The sequence below is a fragment of the Eurypyga helias genome, unplaced genomic scaffold, assembly GCF_000690775.1.
Source record: "Eurypyga helias isolate BGI_N326 unplaced genomic scaffold, ASM69077v1 scaffold5057, whole genome shotgun sequence".
NCBI lineage: Eukaryota > Metazoa > Chordata > Aves > Eurypygiformes > Eurypygidae > Eurypyga > Eurypyga helias.
In genome coordinates this window covers 3435-12196 of record NW_010259660.1, presented here as the reverse complement: position 1 = coordinate 12196, position 8762 = coordinate 3435, and the positions used below count along the sequence as shown (strand labels likewise).

General features: G+C 37.8%; 1 protein-coding gene across 1 annotated transcript in view; it reads left to right on the top strand.

The window, feature by feature from the left end:
* SNX7 (sorting nexin 7) overlaps positions 1-8501 on the top strand; it is a gene marked incomplete at its 3' end in the record, with an annotated part of 8995 nt that extends 494 nt beyond the window's left edge. Inside the window, exons 2-6 of the mRNA XM_010154712.1 lie at positions 1516-1626; positions 2045-2209; positions 3126-3327; positions 4669-4868; positions 8415-8501. Coding sequence (XP_010153014.1) covers positions 1516-1626; positions 2045-2209; positions 3126-3327; positions 4669-4868; positions 8415-8501 — 765 coding nt within the window. The remainder of the gene's footprint in view (positions 1-1515; positions 1627-2044; positions 2210-3125; positions 3328-4668; positions 4869-8414) is intronic.
* Positions 8502-8762: the final 261 nt, after the last annotated feature.

The following is an 8762-nucleotide window of genomic DNA, read 5'->3' as shown; positions in this document are numbered from 1 at the left end:
GGAATGTGGAACAGCAGAAAGACTGATTCAGTTCAAAGGCATGATATTAGCCCAAGTATTTACGACTTCTGGATCACTTGCAAGCTAGCTGTCTTTTTTGTCTCACATAAATGTTACCTGCTACAAACTCCTTCAATTCCATTGTTTTGTAATTACAGTGTCCACTATCACATGGATATTTGTTTTGAATTTACAGTTGCATATGATTTCTGGGGAAGCTGCCAAAATTCTCCAATGAAAAAGTAATATTAGGAAACAACTAAGTATATTTTTAGCTGTCTTGAATACAAATTATTTACTGGAAATAAGGAAAAAGTCAGCCTTGGGAGACTAGTCAGCTCTTCTGGGATTACCAGCAAATACTCTGCAGGCTACATTTTGAGAATTGCACTGTTAATTTATTTTACTTTGCGTTACTTTTAAAAGATTCATTTAAAACCAAATTTTCAAATGGGAATTACTCATCCTTAAATAAGAGAAAGTATCAATTCCTCATAAAATATTTAAAGAGTAGGGAGAGAGCTATCTTTGCTAGGTTGCTAGCAATAATTTTCACTTTATGCATATTTTTGTAGATGAGAGAACATTTTTTTCTTCAGGCAAGTATGGAAGGGCAGTAAGGTGGATTACTTCTGCTTTTTTATCTATTCTATACTTTCTGATCACATTTAATTTGAAGTGCTGGTTGTTGAAGATAAAGTAATAGCATTCCTCCCACATACCTTGAAAAATTTTTATTCAGCCTTCAAAAATGTTTAGATTACAAAAGCATGTTTTGAGATTTTAGAATTTGCTTGCATCACATTATAAACCTCCGTGCAACAAGGAATGCTAAACAGCACACTCGGATGGAAACATGGGCTCTTTGAGGCTTGATTCTAGAAGACAGAGCAGTGATATATTGAATCTTACGGTCTGACAATTTTGCAACATTACAGTAAGCATTTTTTCTAGGCATTAAACGTTTGTTGGTAAGTTCCAACAAAGGGCTACAAAACTGTAATTGATGATGGAACACAGAATCCATTAAGCAGCGCAGGAAGTGCTATTGCTATGATATGCTGAAGTTTTCATCTTTTGAACATGGGGATTGTTGTGTCAGCAGGTCCCCAGGACGTACGTCAGCTATTTGGTCTTTTTTTCAGAATGCTAAAAATGGACTTTTCTCACCCGCAGATTACTAATCACTTTAAAAGAAGTGCCCTAAAAGTAGTGGACACAACAGCAATTGCTAACAGGAAAATGCCACACTAAAATAACGATTGAAATCTTTCGGAAACATTGTGGAAGGCTAATTAGAAGTCACATATCCTAAGTCAAAATGGGATGTGTTTTATCTCTTCAAGTAGTTGATCATTGAACTTTAAAAAACATCAGGCAAATAACACGGACAAAATAGAAACATGTATGCATTCCCTTCAAGTAGTCAGTTTTCTCCAAAATGTAAAACCATTTTACTGGGTTTTTTTCCTGGTATTCTAACCTGGACCTGTTTTTTCTGCCTCTGGTTTTCAGACATCTCGTGGTGAATTTGACTCCAGTGAATATGAAGTTCGAAGACGGTATCAGGATTTCCTTTGGTTGAAGAGCAAACTTGAAGAAGCACATCCAACACTGATTATTCCTGTTCGTTTGCTAAAACTTAGGTTATTTTTATTTGTTTATAAGATGGCTTCAGTTTTATAAAGAGATATTTGAGGTCTTTCTTCAGTTTCTGAAATCTCAAAGATGTTAAACCAACCTAGTTTCATTAGCTTTATACATACATGATAATTAAAAGTCCCATAAAGGTACTTCTTAAATTTGTAATTGTGCCATTTGCAGTAACTTATATCCTTCTTTCTTAGTTGAACTGGTATTCTTCTGCACTGAGTGCTACAAGACCCGTGTCATACCACTGTTGAATGTGATAAATTTATCACAATTTGTTTTTTGCATGGTGGGTTCTACAAGGTATACCTATGGTTTTTAGTAAGTAAAAAAAAATTTATAATACCCTTAATGTTATGCAAATTATACAATATATTTTTTCTTTTTCCCTTAGCCATTGCCTGAAAAATTCATAATGAAAGGAATGGTGGAACGATTTAGTGATGAATTCATTGAGACTCGAAGAAAAGCTTTACATAAATTTTTGAACCGTATTGCTGATCATCCAACTTTAACTTTTAATGAAGACTTCAAAATTTTTCTTACTGCGCAAGCCTGGGTATTATGACTTTATTTTTATTTACAGTTATGTGGAAGCGTGGCTTGCCTTAGTAGAGTATATCAGGAGTCTCCCTTGTTCAGTACTGAACAGGGTCCTCCTATGGCTTGTTACAGAAGTGTCACAAGGCAGCAGGGGATTATGGAATATTCATACCCGAGATAACCTTTTCTGTGCTTTTGGTAATCATGTGTGTGGCAATAGTTATAATATCGCTGTACCTTCCAAAGGCGTTTTTGTTGCTGCATTTTGGATTTTTTGTGGCAAATTCACAGTATTTCAACTCTGCATGCTTTTTGGTGTACATGTAAGCTTCCAAGATTATATGAAAAGTCATGTTTTAAATTAATTATTGGTTGTGCATGGCACTGTTTTTCATCTGCTTTTTGTGGAAAGCTATACTATACCATATGTTTGAATTTTCTATTGCATTTTTGCAACATGAGTCCCATTGAAAATTGGAGTTTGGAGAAAAGCCTGCCTCTGAACTTCAGCAAAGGGTATTATAGCAACATATAAAAGGATTTACAAAAAAAAGATTAGCCCTTCCAGTAGGAACATTGTTTGCTTTTCTCAATTACTTATTTCTGTATCTATTGCCTCTGCTTTCCTGTTCAAAAGGCTAAATTGAAAACTAGCTGACTCACCCTGAGAAATTAAAGGATAAAGTTCTCTTCTGTCTTTAATCACTCTTGTGAGAGTGATACATGGCGTGCTTGTGTTTGCCCAGAAAGGCACATGACAGGTACGGTCTGACACTGGTCTAATAATTCTGAAGTAAGATTTGCACACTAAAAAGACATACAGAGGCTTATGGATGTAGTTTTGTTTTAAAATATAAAGCTTTGAAGTGTGCATTATTTTCAGAGAATTTTAAATAGTACGTGGAAGTAAACATGCCTTGTTCTGTCTATAGGAACTCTCTTCACACAAGAAGCAGGGTCCTGGTTTGCTGAGCAGGATGGGACAGACCGTCAGAGCTGTAGCATCCTCAGTAAGAGGAGGAGTTAAAAATCGTCCTGAAATGTTTACAGAAATGAACGATTACATGGAAACATTTAGTCAGAAAATAAACGTGCTAGACAAAATAGCTCATAGAACTTACAAGGAAGAAAGGGGTAAGTAGAAAACAAGAATCAGTTTTATAGATTTAAGGAATCAATATATTGGAAGAGTCAATTAGTTTTCATTGTGCCAGGCAAAATACTCTTACTGGCAAACAGGTGAGAAGAGGTTTGTGTTTATACTGTGCTTTTCGTAGCGGTCAGTGTTTTGGCAGACCTTCAAGTTCATTTGAATGACATGTTAAAACTCTTCCTATTAACAAGTTATTGAACTGCTTGATAAGGAAGAAGGAAACGTAGCAAGTATGGCTAACTTGCTATTTGAGCTTTCTAGAAAGCCTCATGACCTTTTGTTTTGTACTTTCAGTGGCATTTAAATAGTCAGTTTTCTGTGCTGTCTCATACTGGCATAATGCTGTCTAGGTTCCAGATGTCTTTTTTGGTTTCATTCTGCACCTTTTTCTGTGTTAACCAAGTAGATTTTTTTTTTTTTTTTTAAATAGCTTTACTGTTGGCCATGATTTCTGTCATGGGAAACTGTGCCTGTTAGAGTTCTTAAGAAGGATGACTTAATCTCAATTTTTTTCCTTAAGTAATAGCAGTTTAACAACTACTTGGAATGCTAAATTACTGACTTCCTGAGATTGACCCTGATCTCGGATTGGCCTGGTCAGTAGAATTCCCACTGGTCAGCACTTGAGGGAGGTTACTGTCTATATAATATGATACATTTGCACTGCAAAATTTGCAAAAAAACCCCTGTGGCAAATTTGCACTGCACTGTGTTCTTTAATAACTGAGTCCTTGTGCTTTATTGTGCGGTACCAGATCTCAGCATGTACTAAATTGGAGGGGTCAAATTAAAGGAAAATACATGTTGGTGAAAAGATTTCCTTTTGGAATCGTTCATTTCAGTGGAAATAGCTGGCTGAGGTCTGTAGGTTCAAGTCACCAGTGCCAGAATACTTCCTGGAAGACCTTATGAATTGACTGCTCCCAGAAGCTGTAGGGTACAACACTGAATTAAGTCAGACCAACCGCTGCCTGGGGCTTCTATGGCTCACGTCCCTCTGTATGACGACTGAAGACAGTGTGAAGTAATGCAGATCACTGGGTGAAATGAATACAGCCCATCAGGTCTAAGAGTGTGTCTCCTTTTAAAAACACTGGGGCATTTTTGCTGATAGGTTTCTATGAACTAATAATTACAATACATGCATTGATTAGTTTATCCATAAACAATGACCTGCAGTTTACTTATCTTGGTCATTTGAGCAAATTTAAACATTAGCCTCAGTCTCTTGCTTTGTTCCTAATAAATATGAGGCTGCAATTAGTATCACTTAGACATCTCTTAATGAACAAAGACTAATACATGTGTATGTTCCTGTTAAGAGTATTTTAATGAAATGAAGGAATACGGCCCCATCCATACACTCTGGTCAGCATCGGAAGAAGATATAGCAGACTCCCTAAAAGGTGTCGCCAGCTGCATTGACAAGTGTTGCAAGGCTACGGAGAAGCGGATGGCAGGACTCTCTGAAAACCTCCTGCCGATTTTACATGAATACATTCTCTACAGTGAAATTCTGATGGTAAGGTTTCCTTAAGGATTGCTGATGGCTGTATGTAAAGTTTGGCTTAGTCTAGTGACAAATACTAGAGGAGAGTTTGTAACTGATGAAAATGATTTTGCAGTCCCTCTATTTACTGTTGGTTCTAAATGTGCACAGCATAGGATAACTGTTTGTTAGCAGGGAATCCAGTTTGTCCTGTTTCCCTTGTTAATCAGGCAGAAAGCACCCCTTCTAGAGGAGAAGTGCTTGGTAGCTTTCCGTGGCAGACAGCCCTTGGTAGCTGGGCTAAAGTGTCTGGGTTTGCCATCTTCAGAGAGCTCCGCATTGTAGCGGAGAGGCGGGAACACAGAAGAAAGGTTTGGGGGACTGCAGCTGAGAAAGACCTCCTCTGACACTGCTGAAATACGAACTCCTCGAGTAACAGATTGTGTGGGGGAAAAGGAGTTGGGAGGCTTTTCCCTTTCTACGAGACGTTCCTAAGTTGTTTCTTTCTCCAGAACAGCAGAGAACTTCCAGTCCCTGTGCCATTATATAAGCACGCGTTAGTCTTTGCCTTAAGGCTCTCAGTTCCCTTTATGTACATATTTTTCTTACACTTGGAAAGAATGTAAAAATTAGACTTCAGAATTGTTAAATTCAGTGCTGATGGATAAACAACATAATTAATTGAATTCAGCCTTTCATAATTCCCACTCTACTGCCTCCAGAAAGCAGAAAACATGTACAAACCCTTCTTTGTCTACGTTTTGGGCAATGTAAGCTGCAGTATCTGTTCTGCTGGGAACCCAGCTCCTGCTGCTGTGGTCTCTGTGTAGGGGCTGAGAGCATGTTACGGGACATGGGTAGAGCAAGACCCAAGTTAACTCAGCCTTTGCTGGCACTGTGCAGAGCGCAGCAGTTTTCAGTGAGGCTTTAGCTACTGAGAGGTTACAAGTCACTGCTGCAGTGACTGCTGTCTTTTAAACCAGCTTCACTGAAAGAGGGGCCTGAGAGTCTTACAGGCCTCATCACTGACATGTTTTTAAACCTTTGCTTAAAGGTTTGAGAGATCACCATTAGCAATTGCAGGTCTTCTTCCTCTCCCCCTATTTCCAAATGTATTTTTCAGAATTTCTGTTAATGAGCCATCCCAGCCTTCATGCTATTGAAGAGACACTGCCTGCCCATTGCTTTCTAGCTTGCAGCCTGGTTCACCCTTTCTCCAGTGTTCTTTTTTGTCCAGATATCATAAAACTGAGGCTACGCTGAGGGGTTTATGCTGCTTAAAAGATCAGCATCACATATATTAGGGGAAAAGCTATTATTCTTAATATGAATTTGTGAGAAGTGTGACAACAGAATTCAATGGCAAGGTCTACTCTACTACTTATTCAACATGGAAAAGCATACAGAGGTGAAATAAAATTAGCAAGAGATTAAAATGGTTTATACATGAATTAGAAGTTATTTACAGAGTCAGGGAAATCAAGGCAATATTGGATTGTTGTGATATGAACTAGGGAAAAGGGGCAAGGAAATTCCTATCATTCAGTCACAAGGTTCAGAGTGAACCCCCTTTGCTTTCTGAACTCCTCAGAAGAGAAGCCTGGGTTCAGCTGAATCCACCCCTAGTCCCAGACAATCCCAGTCAATGGTGTACGCCTAAGGTATTATGGAAAGGATCACAGTGTGTGGAATTTGTGCTTGGTACAAAACTTTGGATTGTTTCGATGTGGGGCAGCAATAATTCAGAGTTCCTTAACACTATTCAGATATATCACACAATTAGATCATATAATTCCCTAGCAGGACTTAACTGCCAATAAATCAGTGCAGTGACTTAATCAAAGACTTAACAAAGTTATCGACATGAAGCTGCATGCACACACACAGACAGGTACAGAAACAGAGAGGGGCATATACATGGATTTGTATGAAGGTACCTGTTACAATTTCCCCTTGAGTTCGGTGAAAATATTCACATGGGATGTCAGTGCCTCTCTCAGTGGGTGAAGAGTTGAGCCTCAAGGAGGTTTTTCAGCCCAGGTTGTATCAACTATTTCCTGATTTCACAAACTGTAGAGTTTGTGAACTCTGAGAAGTATCATACTCAGAGGGAGATACTGGATACAGTGCACTACCATCCAGGGGAACTCAAAGGGATGATCCTTGGAACCACTGTTTATAGGGTCATGAGATAATTGACTTCAGGCATAAGTAATTTTACATCCTGGCCTTAATTGGGGCAGGTGGTCACTGGAATTCCCAGCTGGTACTGATCCACCCAGACCGTGATAAGGTTCAGGGCTGGCAGAGGATGAATTCTTTCACTCTCATTCTCAACTGACTTCTAGTACAACCAATGCCATTCCTCACCTTGACAGTGCATTAGTATGTTTTGCTAATTTATTACTGAGAATTATCCAAAGTCATGTTTACCAGATTTTTCTAGTGAGTATCTCTTCAAAAACAAGTGTTGAAAAATTATTTGAAAATCAACCTCCTAAATTATTCTGTTGTGTTTTTTAAAGTGACAAGATTTCAAAGATAATGCAGTCAAATAAGACAGCTAGATAATGTAGACCTGCTAGAGGCCTGTGCTGTTTCAACATGCCCTGTGCTAGAGGCCAGTACTGAAAATCTCTTTAGTATATGCAGAAGAAGCCATAAAGCCTGTTGTGGCAAAATAATGTAAAAGAAGGGAGATTTGAGATGAGATTTTTAATCATGTATGTCCTGCTTCTGATTTTTTTTTTTTAAAGCATTAAAACCTTGCAATGTTCCTGTGAGATAAGCACACCTGAGTGGGCTTCTACAGATGAGGAAGCTAAAAGGGAAATCTGTAAGGCTTTCTTAAGGTCACAGAGCAAACGAGCATCAGAACTGGAAATTTATTCTGTAATACTGTTCCTGTTTTGTAGTTTGACAAGTAACATTCCTTCCCCTTTCTAATTATTTTTTGAAATTATGCTAAAAATCCAATACCTGGTAAGTCAGTTTTAAAGAAGAAAATCATTACATAATGCTGAAAATAACCACATATATCAGTGTTACAGCACCTAACATTTTAATGATAATTTTATCTGACTTTACTGAACTATATTTGGCACTTACAAAATAATATTGAAGGTTAAAGTAACAATTTCAATAGTGCCTTGTATATAATATTTAGTAATTTACTTTATATTGTAACTTTTACTCTGAGATACTTTTGTTCAGCAGATTTGGCAAACGTGTTGTTGTTTTAGAATACAAATATATAACAAGTTGAGCTGATACTAAGTAAACTGCTGTTGCAGTTTTTGTCATACAGGTAACAATGATAATGTGTATGGCACTGAATTTGGATTTGCCAAGATTCTTAAAAAACACGTGAGATAAAATGCAGGTATTGAAAAATAAAGTCTTCACTGCATGATTTTAAGATTTTTTGAGGAAAGGATATGTATCTTGTCAAAATTATTAAATGGCATCATTCTATGATCTTGCTTAATTTATTAAATAACCAGTTTTTTTGATGGTTTTCTGAATAGATGGCTAAAATTTGGTGTGGTTTACTTGGGGTTTTTTTTCTTCTATATTCAGGGTGTTTTGAAAAGGAGAGACCAAATTCAAGGTGAGCTCGACTCCAAAGTTGATGCTTTAGCCAATAAAAAGACAGAAAAGGATCTGGTGAGTATGTACAGAAAGCTGAAATCTTCTAGGCCTTATTCTAACTGTAGAAGACAATCCCCTGAAGAAAGCTTGTCTTCTGAAGCCATGTTTTCTAACTGGATGGTGCTTCTGTCATCCCCATACTTACTCTGAGCAGGTTTAGTCTTGGCAGCTATGCATGCCAGGGAAAGGCGACCGTGACAGAGATCCAGAACTTCAGTAGATAAGCTGCTAAAGCAAAGGGCTGGTAATAGTGGGTGACAACTGCGTTTTGTCGAC